We start from the raw sequence: 24,037 nt of genomic DNA on the forward strand, positions 1-24,037 counted from the left end.
AAATATGACCATTGCACTCCAGGCCTGAGGTAGGAGAGGGGTGAAATAGAACCATTGCACTCCATGTAGGAGAGGGGTGAAATAACAATTGTACTCCAGGCCTGAGGTAGGAGAGGGGTGAAATAGAACCATTGCATTCCAGGCAGGAGAGGGGTGAAATAACCATTGCATTCCAGGCAGGAGAGGGGTGAAATAGAACCATTGCATTCCAGGCAGGAGAGGGGTGAAATAACCATTGCATTCCAGGCAGGAGAGGGGTGAAATAATCATTGCACTCCAGGCAGGAGAGGGGTGAAATATGACCATTGCACTCCAGGCCTGAGGTAGGAGAGGGGTGAAATAACCATTGCACTTAGGCCTGAGGCAGGAGAGGGGTGAAATATGACCATTGCACTTCCACACACCATGACGTACCCCTTACAAAAACACCCCTCACTAGTGGAGACCCGTGGCCCGGTGGAAGCCACCGTCCACAAGTTTGAGTCCCGTGAAGGACCAGGAGTTCCAGTCCCCACTCAACTAGGCTTTGAGCGGCCATGGTGGTCTGGGTACTTGTCTTTCGGGTGAGCCGAAAAACACAGGTCCCATGTGGAGCATGCACTTAACACACGTAAAAACAACAACAAGGCAACAAAAAGGTTGTTCCTGGCAAAAGTCTGCCCCTGCCCCCTCCCCACACAGACAAAAATCCATTTTAGGTCAAATGAAGACACTTGCAAACAGAAAAAAACAAAAACAAAACAGATAAACTGAGCGTGGTGCTGCACTGTGGCAGAGCACTCCCCCCCCCACCCCCTCACACCCTGCACTCCCCACCCCCCCACTACACACCACAGCACAATGCAACACAACACAACACAGCACAGCACAACACAACACAACACTACACTACACACCGCAGCACAACACACCACAGCACACCACAGCACAGCACAACACAACGCAACACAACACAACACTACACACCACAGACAACACACCACACCACAACGCAACGCAGCGCAGCGCAGCGCAACGCCACACTACACACCACAGCACAACACAACACAACGAAGAGCAATGAACACAACACACAGACACAACGCAACGCTACACAGCAACACAACGCACCACCATACAGTACCATACTTCAGTTAGCAGACAAAGAGGCAGAACAACCAAACCAGGCCGCCTTCCGTCATTTTAACCCCCCCCCTCCCCACATCCTAGTCAGGTACCCGTTCACACCTGGGTGGAGTGAGGACAAGGTTGAAGTGTCCCAGTGATGTTGAAACGGAGGAGTGATACACAGATCTTAGGGTCTGGGGGCTTTCAGTACATTTTCTGGCCAGCTGTGTTGACACAGCGGTCAGTGTGAAGGTAAAACTGGTGGCTTTCAGTACATTTTCTGGCTGTGTTGACACAGCGGTCAGTGTGAAGGTAAAACTGGCGGCTTGCAGTACATTTTCTGGCTGTGTTGACACAGGGGTTAGTGTGAAGGTAAAACTGGCGGCTTTCAGTACATTTTCTGGCCAGCTGTGTTGACACAGGGTCAGTGTGAAGGTAAAACTGGCGGCTTTCAGTACATTTTCTGGCTGTGTTGACACAGGGTCAGTGTGAAGGTAAAACTGGCGGCTTTCAGTACATTTTCTGGCCAGCTGTGTTGACACAGGGTCAGTGTGAAGGTAAAACTGGCGGCTTAAGGTACATTTTCTGGCTGTGTTGACACAGGGGTCAGTGTGAAGGTAAAACTGGCGGCTTTCAGTACATTTTCTGGCTGTGTTGACACAGGGTCAGTGTGAAGGTAAAACTGGCGGCTTGCGGTACATTTTCTGGCCAGCTGTGTTGACACAGGGGTGAGTGTGAAGGTAAAACTGGCGGCTTGCGGTACATTTTCTGGCCAGCTGTGTTGACACAGGGTCAGTGTGAAGGTAAAACTGGCGGCTTTCAGTACATTTTCTGGCTGTGTTGACACAGGGTCAGTGTGAAGGTAAAACTGGCGGCTTTCAGTACATTTTCTGGCTGTGTTGACACAGGGGTCAGTGTGAAGGTAAAACTGGCGGCTTGCAGTACATTTTCTGGCTGTGTTGACACAGCGGTCAGTGTGAAGGTAAAACTGGCGGCTTTCAGTACATTTTCTGGCTGTGTTGACACAGCGGTCAGTGTGAAGGTAAAACTGGCGGCTTGCAGTACATTTTCTGGCTGTGTTGACACAGCGGTCAGTGTGAAGGTAAAACTGGCGGCTTTCAGTACATTTTCTGGCTGTGTTGACACAGCGGTCAGTGTGAAGGTAAAACTGGCGGCTTTCAGTACATTTTCTGGCTGTGTTGACACAGGGTCAGTGTGAAGGTAAAACTGGCGGCTTTCAGTACATTTTCTGGCTGTGTTGACACAGCGGTCAGTGTGAAGGTAAAACTGGCGGCTTTCAGTACATTTTCTGGCTGTGTTGACACAGCGGTCAGTGTGAAGGTAAAACTGGCGGCTTTCAGTACATTTTCTGGCTGTGTTGACACAGCGGTCAGTGTGAAGGTAAAACTGGCGGCTTGCGGTACATTTTCTGGCTGTGTTGACACAGGGGTCAGTGTGAAGGTAAAACTGGCGGCTTGCAGTACATTTTCTGGCTGTGTTGACACAGGGGTCAGTGTGAAGGTAAAACTGGCTGCCCAGGCTGTAATGTCCCCAGGGTTAAACCCGTGTTGGCAGAGGAACTCAGCAGGAGACCTTGAACCTTGAAGCTTGAACTTTTAACCTGCGTCTGCAAAGGAAGCCAGCAAGAGGCCTTGAACCTTGAACCTGTGTGGGCAGAAGAAGCCAGCAGGAGACCTTGAACTTTTAACCTTTAACCTGTGTGGGCAGAAGAAGCCAGCAAGAGGCCTTGGACCTGTGTTGGAAGAGGAAGCCGCAAGTGACCTTGAACCTTGAGCCTTTAACCTGTGCGTGCAAAGGAGGCCAGCAAGCGACCTTGAACCATGAAGGCTTGAACCTTTGAACCTGTGCGTGTGCAGAGGAGGCCAGTAAGCGACCTTGAACCATGAAGGCCTGAACCTTTGAACCTGTGTGTGTGCAGAGGAGGCCAGCAAGCGACCTTGAACCATGAAGGCCTGAACCTTTGAACCTGTGTGTGTGCAGAGGAGGCCAGCAAGCGGCACCCGTTCCCGTGCCCGTGTTCGTACCGCACGGCCCTGAGTCACTACGTGGACCTGCAGACCCCGCCCCGTACCCACGTGCTGAGGGAGCTGGCAGAGTACGCTGCTGACCCCCAGGACAAGGAGTTCCTCATCCACATGACTCAGGCCACTGAGGACGGAAAGGTCACCTGGGGGGGGATGGCGGCTGGGGGGTGGAGGAGAGGGTCTGGGGGTGGTGGGAGTGTGTGTTTGTGTGGGTGGGTGTGTGTGTTTATGTTTGTGGGTGGGTGGGTAGGTGTGTATGTGTGTGTGTGGGAGGTGGGGGGGTGGGGGGGGGCTTGTGTGTAGGGGTGTGTGTGTGTGTGTTTGTGTGTGTGTTTGCGTGATAATGAATAAACACTGAGGCCAGGAGAAAAGTGTTAATGATGAACAAAATAATAAAGAGTGCTGACTCTGTCCACTTACAAGGTACACAACTTCAAGTCAATGCTGCTTATGCTACCTGTTCAGCTAGCACACAGATGAATAAACACATGGTTGTCTGGGTGGTTTTTTGACTCACTTGTGTAAACAAAGTGAGTCTATGTTTTAACCCGGTGTTCGGTTGTGTGTGTGTGTGTGTGTGTGTGTTTGCGGTAAACTTTGACATTGCCATTTTCTCTGGAAATACTTTGTCTGCCAATACCAAATTTGGCTTAAACATAGTATGAAAAAAAAATTCACAGTCATACCAATAACAGGTTGTAAGACTCTGGAATTAAGTCATATTTTCAAATTAGTAATGGTTTATTTCGTTGAGATGTGTTCTGAAATCCGAAAATCCTAAAAACCACTTTCCACTGAGTTTGACCGACTAGAAGGTAGGTTGTTTTTGAAGACAACATGACCTTGTGTTTCTTGTTCACAATTAAAAGGAAAGAAATACAAATTCTGGACAGAACACACACAGTGATACTAACCACACCATCGACGTGTTTACTGCATATAAATATTCTAAAGTGGACGCTGAATTAACTGGAATGAACATAAAAGAAAAATTGAATTGATAGTTTCCTTCAGCCTGTTGTAGACTTGTTTGTGCAGATCTAGAGATCTACCATGTGTTGCGATGTGTTTGAAGGAGATGGCAACGTTGTCTTTACTGCCGAAATAAAAGAATAATTGAGATGTAATAAAACACACAAAAAACATTATTTAAACTGCATTATTACGTCCACTACAATCACAACTATCTACTGCACGAAGAAGAACGTGTGAAGATGTGTTCAAAGTGTCAGGACACTGCAGCATGATATGTTTAACGTGTGAAGATGTGTTCAAAGTGTCAGGACACTGCAGCATGATATGTTTAACGTGTGAAGATGTGTTCAAAGTGTCAGGACACTGCAGCATGATATGTTTAACGTGTGAAGATGTGTTGACAGAGCTGGTAGAGACACTGCAGCATGATATGTTTAACGTGTGAAGATGTGTTGACAGGCCCGGTACCTGGACTGGGTGGTGAAGGACCATCGCAACATCCTGGCCATCTTACAGGACCTTCCCTCCCTCCACCCCCCCCTCGACCACATCCTGGAGCTGTTGCCACGGCTACAGGCCCGCCTCTACTCCATCTCCTCCTCTCCCAAGGTGGCTGTGGTGTGAGGGGGGGGGGGGGGCAGGGGGGGGGTTGGGGGGGTGTCACTGTGGGTGTGTGGTGGGGAGGGGGATGTGGGTGTCACTGTGTGTGTGAGGGGGGAGGGAGGTGTCACTCTGTGTGTGTGAGGGGGGAGGGAGGTGTCACTCTGTGTGTGTGAGGGGGGGAGGGAGGTGTCACTCTGTGTGTGTGAGGGGGGAGGGAGGTGTCACTCTGTGTGTGTGAGGGGGGAGGGAGGTGTCACTCTGTGTGTGTGAGGGGGGAGGGAGGTGTCACTCTGTGTGTGTGAGGGGGGAGGGAGGTGTCACTCTGTGTGTGTGAGGGGGGAGGGGGGTGTCACTCTGTGTGTGTGAGGGGGGAGGGAGGTGTCACTCTGTGTGTGTGAGGGGGGAGGGAGGTGTCACTCTGTGTGTGTGAGGGGGGAGGGAGGTGTCACTGTGTGTGTGTGAGGGGGGAGGGAGGTGTCACTCTGTGTGTGTGTGAGGGGGGAGGGAGGTGTCACTCTGTGTGTGTGAGGGGGGAGGGGGGTGTCACTCTGTGTGTGTGAGGGGGGAGGGAGGTGTCACTCTGTGTGTGTGAGGGGGGAGGGAGGTGTCACTGTGTGTGTGTGAGGGGGGAGGGAGGTGTCACTGTGTGTGTGTGAGGGGGGAGGGAGGTGTCACTCTGTGTGTGTGAGGGGGGAGGGAGGTGTCACTGTGTGTGTGTGAGGGGGGAGGGAGGTGTCACTCTGTGTGTGTGAGGGGGGAGGGAGGTGTCACTGTGTGTGTGTGAGGGGGGAGGGAGGTGTCACTGTGTGTGTGTGAGGGGGGAGGGAGGTGTCACTGTGTGTGAGGGGGGAGGGAGGTGTCACTCTGTGTGTGTGAGGGGAGGGAGGTGTCACTCTGTGTGTGTGAGGGGGGAGGGAGGTGTCACTGTGTGTGTGTGAGGGGGGAGGGAGGTGTCACTCTGTGTGTGTGAGGGGGGAGGGAGGTGTCACTGTGTGTGTGTGTGAGGGGGGAGGGAGGTGTCACTGTGTGTGTGTGAGGGGGGAGGGAGGTGTCACTCTGTGTGTGTGTGAGGGGGGAGGGAGGTGTCACTGTGTGTGTGTGAGGGGGGAGGGAGGTGTCACTGTGTGTGTGTGAGGGGGGAGGGAGGTGTCACTGTGTGTGAGGGGGGAGGGAGGTGTCACTCTGTGTGTGTGAGGGGAGGGAGGTGTCACTCTGTGTGTGTGAGGGGAGGGAGGTGTCACTCTGTGTGTGTGAGGGGAGGGAGGTGTCACTCTGTGTGTGTGAGGGGGGAGGGAGGTGTCACTGTGTGTGTGTGAGGGGGGAGGGAGGTGTCACTGTGTGTGTGTGAGGGGGGAGGGAGGTGTCACTGTGTGTGTGTGAGGGGGGAGGGAGGTGTCACTGTGTGTGTGTGAGGGGGGAGGGAGGTGTCACTCTGTGTGTGTGAGGGGGGAGGGAGGTGTCACTCTGTGTGTGTGAGGGGGGAGGGAGGTGTCACTCTGTGTGTGTGAGGGGGGAGGGAGGTGTCACTCTGTGTGTGTGAGGGGGGAGGGAGGTGTCACTCTGTGTGTGTGAGGGGGGAGGGAGGTGTCACTGTGTGTGAGGGGGGAGGGAGGTGTCACTCTGTGTGTGTGAGGGGGGAGGGAGGTGTCACTGTGTGTGTGTGAGGGGGGAGGGAGGTGTCACTCTGTGTGTGTGAGGGGGGAGGGAGGTGTCACTCTGTGTGTGTGAGGGGGGAGGGAGGTGTCACTGTGTGTGTGAGGGGGGAGGGAGGTGTCACTCTGTGTGTGTGTGAGGGGGGAGGGAGGTGTCACTCTGTGTGTGTGTGAGGGGGGAGGGAGGTGTCACTGTGTGTGAGGGGGGAGGGAGGTGTCACTCTGTGTGTGTGAGGGGGGAGGGAGGTGTCACTGTGTGTGTGAGGGGGGAGGGAGGTGTCACTCTGTGTGTGTGTGAGGGGGGGAGGGAGGTGTCACTCTGTGTGTGTGAGGGGGGGAGGGAGGTGTCACTGTGTGTGTGAGGGGGGAGGGAGGTGTCACTCTGTGTGTGTGTGAGGGGGGAGGGAGGTGTCACTCTGTGTGTGTGAGGGGGGAGGGAGGTGTCACTGTGTGTGTGTGAGGGGGGAGGGAGGTGTCACTGTGTGTGTGTGAGGGGGGAGGGAGGTGTCACTGTGTGTGTGTGAGGGGGGAGGGAGGTGTCACTGTGTGTGTGAGGGGGGGAGGGAGGTGTCACTCTGTGTGTGTGAGGGGGGAGGGAGGTGTCACTGTGTGTGTGTGAGGGGGGAGGGAGGTGTCACTGTGTGTGTGTGAGGGGGGAGGGAGGTGTCACTGTGTGTGTGTGAGGGGGGAGGGAGGTGTCACTGTGTGTGTGTGAGGGGGGAGGGAGGTGTCACTGTGTGTGTGTGAGGGGGGAGGGAGGTGTCACTGTGTGTGTGAGGGGGGAGGGAGGTGTCACTCTGTGTGTGTGAGGGGGGAGGGAGGTGTCACTCTGTGTGTGTGAGGGGGGAGGGAGGTGTCACTCTGTGTGTGTGTGAGGGGGGAGGGGGGTGTCACTCTGTGTGTGTGAGGCGGGAGGGAGGTGTCACTCTGTGTGTGTGAGGGGGGAGGGAGGTGTCACTCTGTGTGTGTGAGGGGGGAGGGAGGTGTCACTGTGTGTGTGTGAGGGGGGAGGGAGGTGTCACTCTGTGTGTGTGTGAGGGGGGAGGGAGGTGTCACTGTGTGTGTGAGGGGGGAGGGAGGTGTCACTGTGTGTGTGAGGGGGGAGGGAGGTGTCACTGTGTGTGTGAGGGGGGAGGGAGGTGTCACTCTGTGTGTGTGTGAGGGGGGAGGGAGGTGTCACTCTGTGTGTGTGAGGGGGGAGGGAGGTGTCACTGTGTGTGTGTGAGGGGGGAGGGAGGTGTCACTCTGTGTGTGTGTGAGGGGGGAGGGAGGTGTCACTGTGTGTGTGTGAGGGGGGAGGGAGGTGTCACTGTGTGTGTGAGGGGGGAGGGAGGTGTCACTGTGTGTGTGAGGGGGGAGGGAGGTGTCACTCTGTGTGTGTGTGAGGGGGGAGGGAGGTGTCACTCTGTGTGTGTGTGAGGGGGGAGGGAGGTGTCACTGTGTGTGTGTGAGGGGGGAGGGAGGTGTCACTGTGTGTGTGAGGGGGGAGGGAGGTGTCACTGTGTGTGTGAGGGGGGAGGGAGGTGTCACTCTGTGTGTGTGTGAGGGGGGAGGGAGGTGTCACTGTGTGTGAGGGGGGAGGGAGGTGTCACTCTGTGTGTGTGTGAGGGGGGAGGGAGGTGTCACTGTGTGTGAGGGGGGAGGGAGGTGTCACTCTGTGTGTGTGAGGGGGGAGGGAGGTGTCACTGTGTGTGTGAGGGGGGAGGGAGGTGTCACTGTGTGTGTGTGAGGGGGGAGGGAGGTGTCACTCTGTGTGTGAGGGGGGAGGGGGGAGTCACTGTGTGTGTGAGGGGGGAGGGGGGGTGTCACTGTGTGTGTGTGAGGGGGGAGGGAGGTGTCACTGTGTGTGTGTGAGGGGGGAGGGAGGTGTCACTGTGTGTGTGTGAGGGGGGAGTGAGGTGTGGGTGTCACTCTGTGTGTGTGTGAGGGAGGTGTGGGTGTCACTGTGTGTGTGTGAGGGGGGAGGGAGGTGTCACTGTGTGTGTGTGAGGGGGGAGGGAGGTGTCACTCTGTGTGTGTGTGAGGGGGGAGGGAGGTGTCACTGTGTGTGTGTGAGGGGGGAGGGAGGTGTCACTCTGTGTGTGTGTGAGGGGGGAGGGGGGTGTCACTCTGTGTGTGTGAGGGGGGAGGGGGGTGTCACTCTGTGTGTGTGAGGTGGGGAGAGGGGGGGTGTGGGTGTCACCCAGTGGGTGTGGAATGTCAAGGTGTCAAAAGTCTCCCCACCTCCCTCTCCCTCTCCCATCCACCGAAAAAATGCATCCCCACCAACAAATAAAAAGAAAAGCAACAACAACAACAACAACAACTCTTTTTGCGAATGCCTGCTTAAAAGGTTGGAGGTCCCACAGTGTTCAATCAGCATTGGAGGACTGGCCTGATATCCACCGTGTCCAGGGCTGGGCGTTAGGAAAGTGGAGCCAATCTTCTCTGGTTGTGGCCCACTCTCCTGGAACAAACTTCCACTCTCAGTCCGTCAGCTGCCTGCTTTCTCTTCTTTGAAGACTGCTGTTAAAACTCACCTCTTTTCTTCTTCCTAATAGTCCTCTCCACGATCCCTACTACTCCCACTGCAGCCTGTACCTACTCGGTGTGGGAAACTGAGATGTAGATATTTGTATATAACTCTTTTTCCGTTTTTCTTCTCTTTTGACAGTTTCATGTAGCCGTACAGCAGGCCTTGAAATGTGTGTGTGTGTGTGTGTACTGGTGTGTGTGTGTACTGGTGTGTGTGTGTGTGTGTGTGCACGCGTGTGTGTTTGTATGTGTGTGTGCTTGTGCTTACATGAATAGCCATCGGACATGAATGTAGGTGTGTGTGTGTGTGGGTGGGTGGGTGCATACAGCAATATTTGTACATAATACTTCCTTTTGAATTAGTTGTGTTTAGAGCCATATGGCCCACAGCATGTGTGTGTGTGCAGATCTTTTTTTGTGTGTGTGTGCTTTGAGTTGATTTCATCAAGATTTTTAGCCTTATAAATACCATAATTATTATTATTATTATTATTATTATTAATCCTCCTGCTGCTTTAAGCTTTCCCCAGCTGAAGTCCGGTCCCGTCCACATCGGGCCTGGGTGGAGTGAGGACAGTCAGGAGGAGGTAAAGCCCCTTGTCCCAGGACACAGCGCCACAGTGCTCGTCCACAGCTGGGAACCCTCATCACTGGTCAACACTGGGTCACAAGTTCTTGTGCCTAACTGATTCTGCACCCCACCCCATCCAGCTGTTCCTCCCCCAAAGCAAAGCCGCATTTTTCTCCTCCACCCTTCAATCAGTGGAGTCATGGCCTAGAGGTAACGCGTCCGCCTAGGAAGCGAGAGAATCTGAGTGCGCTGGTTCGAATCACGGCACAGCCCCCGAAATTTTATCCCCCTCCACTAGACCTTTAGTGGTGGTCTGGACGCTAGTCATTCGGATGAGACAATAAACCGAGGTCCTGTGTGCAGCATGCACTTAGCGCACGTAAAAGAACCCACGGCAACAAAAGGGTTGTTCCTGGCAAAATTATGTAGAAAAATCCACTTTAATAGGAAAAACAAATAAAACTGCACACAGGAAAAAATACAAAAAAATGGGTGGCGCTGTAGTATGGCGACGCGCTCTCCCTGGGGAGAGCAGCTCGAATTTCACACAGAGAAATCTGTTGTGATAAAAAAAGAAATACAAATACAATTCACCAAATAAAAAAGAAAAAAAAGATTTTTTTGAGATTTGAAGTGGATGCTTATTTAGCGCCTGTCTTCGGTCAGAGACCAAACTGTAGATGCTTCACAAACGTGGAGTCATGTCCACAACAGGCTGCCTACCTGCCTACCGACTGACAGCTGCCATTGGGTGCTCATCATTCGTTTCCAATGTCATTCAGTCAGGTTTCAGTCGCGCATTCACACTTTTTACTGACGTAACATTTGATGTGTATGGGTGTTTATTTACCCTAGGTAGGCAGCCATACTCCGCTTTCAGGGATGTGCATGCTGGGCTTCCATAACCCACCTCTGAATGCTGACATGGATCACAGGATCTTCAACGCGAGTGTTTGATCTTCTGCGTGCGTACACACACGAAGGGGATTCAGGCACTAGCAGGTGTGCACATATGTTGACCGGGGAGATTGGAAAAGTCTCCACCCTTTACCCAGCACTGAGGCAGCCATGGGGCGGGGAGGGGGGGATCGAACTCAGGAAAGTTGGGCGAGAATCCAGCGCTCTAACCATTCTACCACCGTTCTTTGTGACGGTCAGGTGCAGCCAGAGACCATCAGCATCACCGCCGTGCTGGTGGAGTACACGACGCGGCCAGGGCGGCCAGTGAAGGGCGTGGCCACCTCCTGGCTGAAGGCCAAGCGGCCGGGGCGGCCAGACAACGGGCCAAGGCCCCGTGTGCCGATTTACGTGCGCAAGTCAGCCTTCCGGCTGCCCTTCAAAGCGGCCACCCCTGTCATCATGATCGGCCCCGGCACCGGACTGGCCCCCTTCAGGGGCTTCCTGCAGGAGAGAGACTTCCTACGCAGAGAAGGTCAGTTTACTTTCACTTTCACTTTCTGTCTCACTTTCACTCTCTCACTTTCACTCTCGCAATTTCACTTTCACTTTCTCTCTCACTTTCACTCTCTCACTTTCACTTTCACTTTCTCCCTCACTTTCACTTTCTCTCTCACTTTCACTCTCTCACTTTCACTTTCTCTCGCACTTTCACTTTCTTTCACATTCACTGTCACTTTCACTTTCTCACTTTCACTTTCTCTCTCTCACTTTCACTTTCTCTCTCACTTTCACTTTCTCTTTCACTTTCACTTTTCTCTTTCACTTTCTTTCTCTCAAGGAGGCGTCACTCCGGTCAGACAAATCCATGAACGCCACAGCACGTCTGCTGGTGGTGATGGTGATGGTTGGTAATGATGATGGAGATGATCATTCTGCTGCTGGTGATGATGGTGATGGTTGGTAATGATGATGGAGATGATCATTCTGCTGCTGGTGATGATGGTGATGGTTGGTAATGATGATGGAGATGATCATTCTGCTGCTGGTGATGATGGTGATGGTTGGTAACGATGATGGAGATGATCATTCTGCTGCTGGTGATGATGGTGATGGTTGGTAATGATGATGGAGATGATCATTCTGCTGCTGGTGATGATGGTGATGGTTGGTAATGATGATGGAGATGATCATTCTGCTGCTGGTGATGATGGTGATGGTTGGTAACGATGATGGAGATGATCATTCTGCTGCTGGTGATGATGGTGATGGTTGGTAACGATGATGGAGATGATCATTCTGCTGCTGGTGATGATGGTGATGGTTGGTAATGATGATGGAGATGATCATTCTGCTGCTGGTGATGATGGTGATGGTTGGTAATGATGATGGAGATGATCATTCTGCTGCTGGTGATGATGGTGATGGTTGGTAATGATGATGGAGATGATCATTCTGCTGCTGGTGATGATGGTGATGGTTGGTAACGATGATGGAGATGATCATTCTGCTGCTGGTGATGATGGTGATGGTTGGTAACGATGATGGAGATGATCATTCTGCTGCTGGTGATGATGGTGATGGTTGGTAACGATGATGGAGATGATCATTCTGCTGCTGGTGATGATGGTGATGGTTGGTAACGATGATGGAGATGATCATTCTGCTGCTGGTGATGATGGTGATGGTTGGTAACGATGATGGAGATGATCATTCTGCTGCTGGTGATGATGGTGATGGTTGGTAACGATGATGGAGATGATCATTCTGCTGCTGGTGATGATGGTGATGGTTGGTAACGATGATGGAGATGATCATTCTGCTGCTGGTGATGATGGTGATGGTTGGTAACGATGATGGAGATGATCATTCTGCTGCTGGTGATGATGGTGATGGTTGGTAACGATGATGGAGATGATCATTCTGCTGCTGGTGATGATGGTGATGGTTGGTAACGATGATGGAGATGATCATTCTGCTGCTGGTGATGATGGTGATGGTTGGTAACGATGATGGAGATGATCATTCTGCTGCTGGTGATGATGGTGATGGTTGGTAACGATGATGGAGATGATCATTCTGCTGCTGGTGATGATGGTGATGGTTGGTAACGATGATGGAGATGATCATTCTGCTGCTGGTGATGATGGTGATGGTTGGTAACGATGATGGAGATGATCATTCTGCTGCTGGTGATGATGGTGATGGTTGGTAATGATGATGGAGATGATCATTCTGCTGCTGGTGATGATGGTGATGGTTGGTAATGATGATGGAGATGATCATTCTGCTGCTGGTGATGATGGTGATGGTTGGTAACGATGATGGAGATGATCATTCTGCTGCTGGTGATGATGGTGATGGTTGGTAACGATGATGGAGATGATCATTCTGCTGCTGGTGATGATGGTGATGGTTGGTAACGATGATGGAGATGATCATTCTGCTGCTGGTGATGATGGTGATGGTTGGTTACGATGATGGAGATGATCATTCTGCTGCTGGTGATGATGGTGATGGTTGGTTACGATGATGGAGATGATCATTCTGCTGCTGGTGATGATGGTGATGGTTGGTTACGATGATGGAGATGATCATTCTGCTGCTGGTGATGATGGTGATGGTTGGTAACGATGATGGAGATGATCATTCTGCTGCTGGTGATGATGGTGATGGTTGGTAATGATGATGGAGATGATCATTCTGCTGCTGGTGATGATGGTGATGGTTGGTAATGATGATGGAGATGATCATTCTGCTGCTGGTGATGATGGTGATGGTTGGTAATGATGATGGAGATGATCATTCTGCTGCTGGTGATGATGGTGGTGCTGCTGCAGCTCATGATGATGGTGATGGTGGTGGTGGTGGTGGTGGTGACGACGGCGGTAATAATGATGACTTTGATGCTGCTGCTGCTGCTGCTGCTGATGATGATGCTGATGACAACAGTGATGACAATGACAATGCCGATGGTGGTGGTGACGACAGGCAAGGAGGTGGGGGACACGACGCTGTACTTTGGGTGCCGGCACCGGGCGCAGGACTTCATCTACGAGGACGAGCTGCGGCAGTACGAGGAGCGGGGCTCCCTGACCCACCTCCACACCGCCTTCTCCCGGGACCAGACCCACAAGGTCTATGTCCAGCACCTCCTCCAGCAACAGGCAGAACACACCTGGAACGCTCTGCAGAACAACGGACACCTCTACATCTGTGGGTACGTCTCCCTCAGGGGGGTGTGGGGAGGGGTGTTGTGGTGGTGATGGTAGTGGTGTTGTGATGATGTCCGTCAGGGTCAGGGTGTGGTGGGGGAGGTGGTGGTGGTGAGGGTCAGGGGGTTGGGGAGGGGGGATGGGGGTTTGTGATGGTGGTGGTGGTCTTGTGGTGGTGGTGGTGGTGGTGTGGTGGTGATGGTGATGATGGTGGTTGTGATGGTGGTGATGGTGTTGTGGTGGTGATGGTGGTGGTGGTGGTGATGATGATGATGATGATGATGATGAAGATGATGATGAGGATAAGAAAGAAGAAGAAAAATATGATAATGGTAGTATTGATGATGTTGACGAGATGAGGAGGAGGTGAATACAACTAATGATGATAAATGATAATAGTGATGAGAATCATCATCATCACCATTATCATCATCATTGTGATCACCATCATCATCACCATCATCATCATCATCGTCATCGTCACCATCATCATCACCATTACCATCACATCATCATCATCGTCATTGTCGTCATCATCATCACCATCATTGTCATCGTCATCACCATCATCATCATTATCATCACCGCCATCATCATCACCATCATCATCATCATCACCACCATCACCATCATCATCATCACCATCATCAACATCACCATCATCATCATCACCATCATCATCGCCACCATCACCATCATCACCATCATCATCATCACCATCATCAACATCATCATCATCACCATCATCAACATCATCATCACCATCATCATCATCACCATCATCACCACCATCACCACCATCACCATCATCACCCCCTCCCAACCTCACACCCACAGAGTGACACCCACACCCCCTCTCCCCACCTCACACCCACACCCCCTCTCCCCACCTCACACCCACACCCCCCCTCTCCCCACCTCACACCGACTGACAGCTGCCACCAGGTGCTCATCATACATTTCCAGCGTCATTCATTCAGGTTTCAGTCACACACACACACACACTCATACAGACACGTAACATTTTACGTATATGATCGTTTTGTTTATTTACCCCCGCCATGTAGGCGGCCATACTCCGTTTTCAGGGGTGCGCATGCTGCGTACGTTCCTGTTTCCATAACCTACAGAACGCTTACATGGATTACAGGATCTTTAATGTGCGTATTTGATCTTCTGTGTATGTATACACACGATGGGGGTTCAGGCACTGAACAGGCCTACACATACGTTGACCTGGGAGATCAGGAAAATTCTCCACCTCTTACCCACCAGACACCGTTACCGTGATTCGAACCTGGGACCGTCAGATTGAAAGTCCAGTGCTTTAACCGCTGGGCTGTATGTACTCACATGCATTGTTTGAGCGCCATTCCTCGCAGTGCAGCCAGCCTGTCACCGTTCTCTGCAGACTGTGGAGTTGTGCTGTGGGTGGGTGGTGATCGCTACAGCGTCAGGTGTGTGGGTGGTGATTGCTACAGCGTCAGGTGTGTGGGTGGTGATCGCTACAGCGTCGGGTGTGTGGGTGGTGATTGCTACAGCGTCGGGTGTGTGGGTGGCAATTACTACAGCGTCGGGTGTGTGGGTGGTGATTGCTACAGCATCAGGTGTGTGGGTGGTGATTGCTACAGCATCAGGTGTGTGGGTGGTGATTGCTACAGCATCAGGTGTGTGGGTGGTGATCGCTACAGCGTCAGGTGTGTGGGTGGTGATTGCTACAGCGTCGGGTGTGTGGGTGGTGATTGCTACAGTGTCAGGTGTGTGGGTGGTGATTGCTACAGCATCAGGTGTGTGGGTGGTGATTGCTACAGTGTCGGGTGTGTGGGTGGTGATTGCTACAGCATCAGGCGTGTGGGTGGTGATTGCTACAGCATCAGGTGTGTGGGTGGTGATTGCTACAGCATCAGGCGTGTGGGTGATGATTGCTACAGCATCAGGTGTGTGGGTGGTGATTGCTACAGTGTCGGGTGTGTGGGTGGTGATTGCTACAGCGTCAGGTGTGGCTGGACAGGCCAATATGCACACACAAACATGCACACAAACATGCATACACATGCGCACACTTGCATACAACACACACACACACACACACACACACACACACAACACATCCACATGCACATGCACACCTACATGCACTCATAAACACAGACACACACACACACACACACACACATGCATGAATGTACATATGCATGCACGCATGCATGCGCACATGTACACACCCACCAGTATAATGAAAATACAGTTGAATGAGACAACACTTTGTTGGTGTACAGTAATGCACTCACACATGCACCTCTGTTGCAAACAGGCACACAAAACACACACAAAACACACACACACACACACATGCACACACACATACACACACACACAAAACACACACACACACATGCCCAAACCTTCCCCCACCACCCCCTCCACACACACACTTAAACATCACACACCCACACCCACACACAGCACATTCACGTACACACACACACACACACAACACAACCACTGACTGACTGACTGAAACCATTTATTGTCAGATTAACTGTTTGTTGTACTGACAAACAACACAACCACTCCCCCTACCACACACGCACACCCACACCCACACATACACACAAAGAGAACCCACCTCACCCCCAAACACACCCACACCCACACATACACACAAAGAGAACCCACCTCACCCCCAAACACACCCACACCCACACATACACACAAAGAGAACCCACCTCACCCCCAAACACACCCACACACCCACACATACACACAAAGAGAACCCACCTCACCCCCAAACACACCCACACCCACACATACACACAAAGAGAACCCACCTCACCCCCAAACACACCCACACCCACACATACACACAAAGAGAACCCACCTCACCCCCAAACACACCCACACATACACACAAAGAGAACCCACCTCACCCCCAAACACACCCACACACCCACACATACACACAAAGAGAACCCACCTCACCCCCAAACACACCCACACCCACACATACACACAAAGAGAACCCACCTCACCCCCAAACACACCCACACACCACACATCATAATGAGAACACAGAGGACGGACACACTACATGCGTTGCTGTGGAGATTGCGATGTTCGGAACATGGCATGTGACATGTTGTTGACACACCTACAGCATAATGATAACACACTGAATGACACATAACACATTGCTGTGGTGTGCAGATAACATATTGAATGACACGTAACATGTTGCTGTGGTGTGCAGATAACACGTTGAATGACAAGTAACACATTGCTGTGGTGTGCAGATACCACATTGAATGACACGTAAGATGTTGCTTTGGTGTGCAGATAACACGTTGAATGACACATAACACATTGCTGTGATGTGCAGATACCACATTGAATGACACGTAAAACATTGCTGTGGTGTGCAGATAACATGTTGAATGACAAGTAACACATTGCTGTGGTGTGCAGATACCACATTGAATGACACGTAAAACATTGCTGTGGTGTGCAGATAACATGTTGAATGACAAGTAACACATTGCTGTGGTGTGCAGATACCACATTGAATGACACGTAACACGTTGCTGTGGTGTGCAGATAACATGTTGAATGACAAGTAACACATTGCTGTGGTGTGCAGATAACACATTGAATGACACGTAACACGTTGCTGTGGTGTGCAGATAACATGTTGAATGACACGTCACACGTTGCTGTGGTGTGCAGATAACACATTGAGTGACATGTAAAATGTTGCTGTGGTGTGCAGCGACGCGCGGAACATGGCGCGTGACGTGCTGTCGACGCTGGAGAAGATCATCATGGAGAAAGGTCAGATGGACAAACAGCAAGCCGAGCAGTACATCAAGAAACTGCAAAACAAGGGACGCTACTCCGCCGATGTCTGGAGCTGAGGTTTTGAGGTTTGGTGCGCTTTGCGTTGGTCGACAAACTGGCTTTGCGTCATTGTCGCCGTTGTTGTTGCTGTTGTCTGTTTTGCGTGTATTTGCCTCCTGCGTATCTCAGTTTTAGTGCGTGTTAGCGTATCTTACCAGTTTGTTCATTTCATTGAATTCTTTCTTTTGGTTTTATCTTCATGATTTTGTGCAAACCTTGGGGCAGGTTCTCATGGTTTGTCAGGCCCCTGTTTTTTTGACTCACTTGTGTCAGCAAAGCGAGTCTATGTTTTAACCTTGTGTTCAGTTGTCTGTGTGTGTGTGTGTGTGTGTGTGTGTCCGTGGTAAACTTTAACATTGCCATTTTCTCTGCAAATACTTTTTCAGTTGACACCAAATTTGGTATAAAAATAGGAAAAATTCAGTTCTTTCCGGTCATCTTGTTTAAAACAATATTGCACCTCTGGGATGGGCGCAAAAAAATTAAAAAAGAAGCCAAATTATATGCAAACTGAATTTACTGTTATATTTTTTTTCTTTTTTTTTCTAAACTTGGCACTTTGATCTGATATTCTGACACAGCAAGAAGAGCAGTCATTATTATCATTTTTTGTTCAAACAGGAACTTCTTTTGCTGAGCATGGAAGTTTTATTTCTGGTGCATGTCTTTGGTGCAGATAGTAAAAAAGGGAAATTTATCTGTAATTAATGCTAGGGGGGTTAATTTGCTTTAAACTGATCTTTCTCATCTTAAACATTACATTTTGAAATTGTACACAATACATAAAAAACTTGTGTGTTTTACTCTCAGTGTACAGGGCTTTCACTATGTTCATTCGCCCAAGTGGTCTTTTTCGGAAAATACTAAAATCAATATGACGAGTGGACTTAATAGATCTATTGGCTGAGCCCTGAAGGTCATGGGCAGAAATCAGTTGCGTACACATATTTATACATATTCAAAGCATGTGCTCATATTCCTCACAAACACGAAGGACTCCATTTTGTTTCAAGTTGTTGACCTGCCCGTTCAATCCTATATTAAATCGACAATACATGATAACATGTGATGGAAAGTTGGAGAAGGAGACTGTTAAATATTTATTCAGAGAAAGATTTGTGAACGCCTCATCACATACTGGATTATACCCCAAACTGCCATAGAAATATCAACAAAATCAGTCTGAATTCACAGTTAAAAATAATAAACCATGAGAGTTAATACTCTTGTTGAAATGTAAATTTCCAGTCTTGGCTTTTCTCAAAATGAAGTCCTTTTCAGTTCATACGACATTTAGAAGTACTTGTACTTGACTCTACATGTTATTAGTTTAACAAAATACTCAATTTTCATATCAGCTTAAAAGCTATAGAATGAACATAAAAGAGAAATTGAATTGACCGTGTCGTACATTCCCGGCGGGTGTAACTAAACTTGCACATCTATCTAGATCCAGAGAAAACGGCTAAATGTTGCAGTGTGATTGTGACAGTAGCGACATCTCCTTTGCCGTGGACTTAAAAAGAATTTTTAATTGCCCTTAAACATTTTTTGTTTTAATTGCCCTACCAGATTTTTTGAATGCCCAAGATACACCAGAATAATATGATTTAAACAGCGTTCTCACTGAGAATACCGCAATCGATTTATCGCCCTTCAAAAAGCATGTTTAAGCATTCACTTTTTGAATGTCATTTAAGGAGCCACGATAGTGTATTGAGTAAAACAGTTTCTTCTCACCCGAACTCACGGAGTTTGAATCTGCCTTCAGGACTTTTTTTTTTTTCTTCTTTTTTTTTTCTTTTTTTTAACCCGAAGTTTTATAATAACAAATACAGAACACATTTTAATGATTATATTTTTTTTGTTTTTTGAAGTGTATGACAAGTGAGTCTTGAAGGCCTTGCCTCTCTTGTTTTTTGTTTTTTTTGATTGATTGATTGGTTGAATTTTGGAAGCTGCTGCGGTGTGGTGTATATGGATGAGTAATTCAGGCAACCTGCCTTGATATAACTGAACTGCATATGTAAATCATAATGCGTTGGTAGACGTTACTGGATGACACGTGGTGTTTTGTTATCTGTGTTTATGTACTGTACTGTTACGCAGCGTTTGTTTTCTGTGCATATGTGCTGTACTTCATGGAACGTTTTACAGGTTTTTTTTGTGCGAAGCAGTTGCATATAGTTATTGGGTTTTTTAATGCACGTGCGTACTGTGTAGTTCGGTTCTTTGTGTGTGTTTGTTTTTGTGTATTATTTTCTTTGTGATGTGGATGGGTTTATTTGAGAAGAATAGTTTTTCACTTTTTTACCACATGTTTGAGCGGGTGGTCACTGTGTAATTAATTGTACAGTTGCTGTTTACCTCCTCGTGATGTGCGCCTCACAGGGCTTGTGTTTGGTGTTTGTACAGTGTTTGGTAATTGTACAGTTGCTGTTTACCTCCTCGTGATGTGCGCCTCACAGGGCTTGTGTTTGGTGTTTGTACAGTGTTTGGTAATTGTACAGTTGCTGTTTACCTCCTCGTGATGTGCGCCTCACAGGGCTTGTGTTTGGTGTTTGTACAGTGTTTGGTAATTGTACAGTTGCTGTTTACCTCCTCGTGATGTGCGCCTCACAGGGCTTGTGTTTGGTGTTGCTCTTGGAGTTCGTTCTGTGGTGTGCCTTGTGGCTGTTTGCTTGTTGTCGATTCATCATCATTCATCTTTATTTATTTATTTATTTATTTATTATTCTATATTTTGAGAGTCTGTTATCATTAATACTGCTTTAAGACGTGTGCAGACATACACGCACATACACTTTTAGGGCAAGCACACCACACACAAAAACACGCATACACATTTATGCATGCATGCACGTGAGCTTGCAATGCATGCATGCACACACACACGCACACACACACACACACACACACACACACACACACATACACATATGTGCACACACATTGGCTTGCATTTACTCTCAAGAACACAAACACAGACACACACACACCCACTCACACATACATGAAGTATACACATGCACACATAGACTTGTTCACACAGGCACGCATGAGTACACACACATGCATTCTTGCATGCGGGTTTACACACACACGCACCTCCCCCCCCACCCCCACCCCCCCACACACACAGCTGGCCTCCAGTTGTAGTCACATTGCTAATGGTCCTAGTTCATCCCATAATACTTGCTGCATAACAACCTCAAATTTCTACTGTGTCAATATTGACAATAGCATTTTATTTTTATGTCAACCAATTCTTAAGTATCTTGTATATGTACACTGATTATAATTAATCTATTTTTATGTTAACCATTTTTTAACTCATATGTATATTGACTTTTATGAAAGTTTGCTTTTACTTTGACAAATGTAAAAGTAACAATGTGTAAATTGGTAATGATTTTGTTTTTACATTAACTAATGTTTAAGTGACTGGTATGCCATATATGTGTAAACTGATTAAGATCATTTTGTTTTTGTGTTAACAAATTAAGTAACTCATACATGTATATTGATTAAATGAATTTGTTTTCAAGTAAATCAAATAAATCAATGTTTAAGCAACTCATAGCTGTATTTATGTATATTGATCATAATGATTATGTTTGTAGGTAAACCAATATTTAAGTTACTTGTATGTGTATATTGATTATAATGGTTTGTTTTTATGTTGACCAGTCTTTAAGTAACTTGTATATGTATAATGATAAAAAAATTATTTTGTTTTTATGTTGAATGGTTTTTAAGTAACTCTGGTGTATATTGATTTTTAATGGGTTGTTTTCTATATCCATCTTTGAACAGATCGTCTAATACTTTTCAAATAATGAAACCTGATTTTATAGCTATGATCAGAAGCACAATTTGGAGAAAAAAAAGTGTTTGAAAATGATTTACCACACCCAAACTTAATCAGTGAGTTGCCCAGAAGTTTGTGAAGTGTTGTATCCCTTGCCTGATTTTTTCACACAAAGTTGGAAGGTAAAACAAAAAAAAACAAAACAAAAAAAACCCCACCACGAGTCTAATGAATTTGGATATGAGCCTGTACGCTGTTTCGGAATAGGTGTGAAAATAGGCACACTGACACCTGTGTTGTGTTTTAGTGTATGGGGGGGCGGGGAGGGGGGGACCCAGGGGGGAGAGAAGGGGGGACCCGGGAGTGGGGGGGTACCTTGGGGTGGGGGGGGACCCAGGGGGAGTGAACTGTTGTTTGAAAACAGTCTGTGTTTGGGTTTTGATGGCTGGGTTTTTTTGTTTGTTTTGTTTTTTTGTTTTTTTTTGTCCTGATTTTATTGTCATCTTCTTAATGGATTTTAGCCTGCCCAACCTACAGATAAATGTATTTTTATTGTCATCTTCTTAATGGATTTTAGCCTGCCCAACCTACAGATAAAAGTATTTTTTATTGTCATCTTCTTAATGGATTTTAGCCTGCCCAACCTACAGATAAATGTATTTTTATTGTCATCTTCTGAGTGGATTTTAGCCTGCCCAACCTACAGATAAATGTATTTTTATTGTCATCTTCTGAGTGGATTTTAGCCTGCCCAACCTACAGATAAATGTGTTTTTATTGTCATCTTCTGAGTGGATTTTAGCCTGCCCAACCTACAGATAAATGTATTTTTATTGTCATCTTCTGAGTGGATTTTAGCCTGCCCAACCTACAGATAAATGTATTTTTATTGTCATCTTCTTAATGGATTTTAGCCTGCCCAACCTACAGATAAATGTATTTTTATTATCATCTTCTGAGTGGATTTTAGCCTGCCCAACCTACGGATAAATGTATTTTTATTGTCATCTTCTGAGTGGATTTTAGCCTGCCCAACCTACGGATAAAACTCATATTCCTATGCTGTTATTTAACTGGTTCCTACCCCACAGATACATGCCTGCTACTCCCCTGGAGCCAGTTGTATTACTCCGACGGAAGAGCCTAGTATGGTCGTAACCCACTACTAACTGTGTGTAGTGTGGTGTGTCCATCGAGATCGATGATGACCATCGTTGTCATCCAGCTGGGGGATGGGGGGAGGGTGGTGGTGGGGTGGGGGGGAGGATGCTCATGAATCTATCTGTGAATGCGCAGATGGCTGAATAGTCCAATCTGCGCACGAAATGTTCGCTGACAGTTGGGGCAGACAAAGACAGGCATACCATTGTCAGGGAGCTTGTTTGCCCGTGACTTTCTGGCCTGCCTCTTCTGAACAGCTGCAGCAGTCCTGTTGGCCTCGCACAACTTGGCGCCTTTGTGCACAGCAGCGCACCATTTGTCACGGTCCACTGCACATTCCTCCCAGGAGTCAGGGTTGATATCAAACGCTTTCAGAGAGACTTTCAGAGTATCTCTGAAGCGCTTCTTCTGACCTCCGTGTGATCTCTTCCCTTGTTGCAGCTCGCCATAGAAGAGCCTTTTGGGCAGCCGATGGTCTGGCATGCGCGCCACGTGTCCAGCCCCCCACCCCACCCCCCAAAACACCAGTATGGAACTGTAGTATGGAACTGACCAATGGCGTAGTTCGGTCAACGTATGCATTCAGTCACGTGTAACTGTCAAAAAGTTAGAACCAAGCAATGCGACCAGCTCCTGGACCAGTGTTACATCTGACCACTGCAGTAAAAAAAAAACCCCAAAAACAGGGTGGTTCACTTAAATGGCGAAAATTGATGAAGAATTGTTGATTTACTTTGTCAAACAGAGCTTGGTCTTCATGCTTTTAGAATCTGTAAATGGTTCAGCGTAGAAAACCAGTGGTATCAAGCAAGAATAAATGAAATTTGAATAGCGTGTTGGTACGAGAATGGCCTTATTTATGTATTTTTTGTTTGGTTTTTAAGTATTGGGGGTTTTGGGGTTGTTTTTTTTACATTTTTTTGTAATCTAGAGATAATGAATTAAGTGGAAGGGCTGACATCTGCATGGCCTGGTCTTTTTCCCCTAAGGAGCTTAATAGTTGGGATAATGTGTCGTGAACTGTGTTTTATGGGTTTCTCTCGGTGGAATGTTTTGTTTTTTGTGATTTTTGTGTGTGTGCTATTTTGTTGTTGTTGTTTTTTTTGTAGATTTGACAGTTTTGTGTTGACGTGGTTGAGCATTTGTATGGTTTGACAGTCCTGATGTGGCCCTGTGCAATCAGCTGTTGTACAAGCAACAATAAACAGTAAACCTGTCAGAGGGCTTTTACATGTAAGGTCCTTATTACCCCTGTCTTCAGACAGTCATAGCTCGTGTTTTGGGGGGGTCGGGGGGTGGCGGTACCCCTGTCTTCAGACAGTCATACACTGTGTTTTGGGGGTGGGGGGTGGGGGTGGGGAGGTGTGTACCCCTGTCTTCAGACAGTCATACCTCATGTTTTGGGGGTGGGGGTGGGGAGGTGTGTACCCCTGTCTTCAGACAGTCATACCTCGTGTTTTGGGGGTGGGGGGTGGGGGTGGGGAGGTGTGTACCCCTGTCTTCAGACAGTCATACCTCATGTTTTGGGGGTGGGGGGTGGGGGTGGGGAGGTGTGTACCCCTTTCTTCAGACAGTCATAGCTTGTGTTTTTG

At 48.5% G+C, this 24,037-nt stretch overlaps 1 protein-coding gene across 1 annotated transcript in view; it reads left to right on the top strand.

Moving 5' to 3' along the window:
* LOC143288314 (NADPH--cytochrome P450 reductase-like) overlaps positions 1-23,741 on the top strand; it is a 51,774-nt gene extending 28,033 nt beyond the window's left edge. Inside the window, exons 11-15 of the mRNA XM_076596668.1 lie at positions 3,109-3,290; positions 4,587-4,736; positions 10,626-10,899; positions 13,356-13,584; positions 17,346-23,741. Of these exons, the coding sequence (XP_076452783.1) occupies positions 3,109-3,290; positions 4,587-4,736; positions 10,626-10,899; positions 13,356-13,584; positions 17,346-17,490 (980 nt within the window). The 3' untranslated portion in view covers positions 17,491-23,741. The remainder of the gene's footprint in view (positions 1-3,108; positions 3,291-4,586; positions 4,737-10,625; positions 10,900-13,355; positions 13,585-17,345) is intronic.
* Positions 23,742-24,037: the final 296 nt, after the last annotated feature.

The sequence above is a fragment of the Babylonia areolata genome, chromosome 12 (assembly GCF_041734735.1).
Source record: "Babylonia areolata isolate BAREFJ2019XMU chromosome 12, ASM4173473v1, whole genome shotgun sequence".
NCBI lineage: Eukaryota > Metazoa > Mollusca > Gastropoda > Neogastropoda > Buccinidae > Babylonia > Babylonia areolata.